Source organism: Penaeus monodon, chromosome 33 (genome assembly GCF_015228065.2).
Source record: "Penaeus monodon isolate SGIC_2016 chromosome 33, NSTDA_Pmon_1, whole genome shotgun sequence".
Lineage (NCBI taxonomy): Eukaryota > Metazoa > Arthropoda > Malacostraca > Decapoda > Penaeidae > Penaeus > Penaeus monodon.
Window position 1 is genome coordinate 35809582 of NC_051418.1, and position 335 is coordinate 35809916.

At 45.4% G+C, this 335-nt stretch overlaps 1 protein-coding gene across 1 annotated transcript in view; it reads left to right on the top strand.

Moving 5' to 3' along the window:
- Positions 1-335, top strand: part of LOC119594438 (G protein pathway suppressor 2-like) — a gene marked incomplete at its 3' end in the record, with an annotated part of 24009 nt that overhangs the window by 5505 nt on the left and 18169 nt on the right. The window contains 1 exon segment of the mRNA XM_037943498.1: positions 49-199. Coding sequence (XP_037799426.1) covers positions 49-199 — 151 coding nt within the window.

Genomic DNA, 335 nt, shown 5'->3' on the forward strand with positions numbered 1-335 from the left:
GTGTGACATATGAATGTAATACCATGTTCCTTTACATCCCATACTCAGCGAGATGATGGTACCCCCCTACCCCCATGGAATTCCGATGACCGGCCATCCTCAGATGTTGTTCCAATCAAATCTTGTTCCTGGCCGAAGCACATTGCCGCTCCATCCATACAAAGTACCGCAGGCACAACCTCAACCACTCATTCCACCTGTAAGTCAAAGCATGCAAAGGTTTGGAATTGGGGGTTCACTATTCTCCAAATACCAAAGAATCTGTTGATTGAATGTAGAATTTGGGCAGGGGGGGAACAGCATGATGAAGCTATAGGTAAAATTAAGTTGATCAG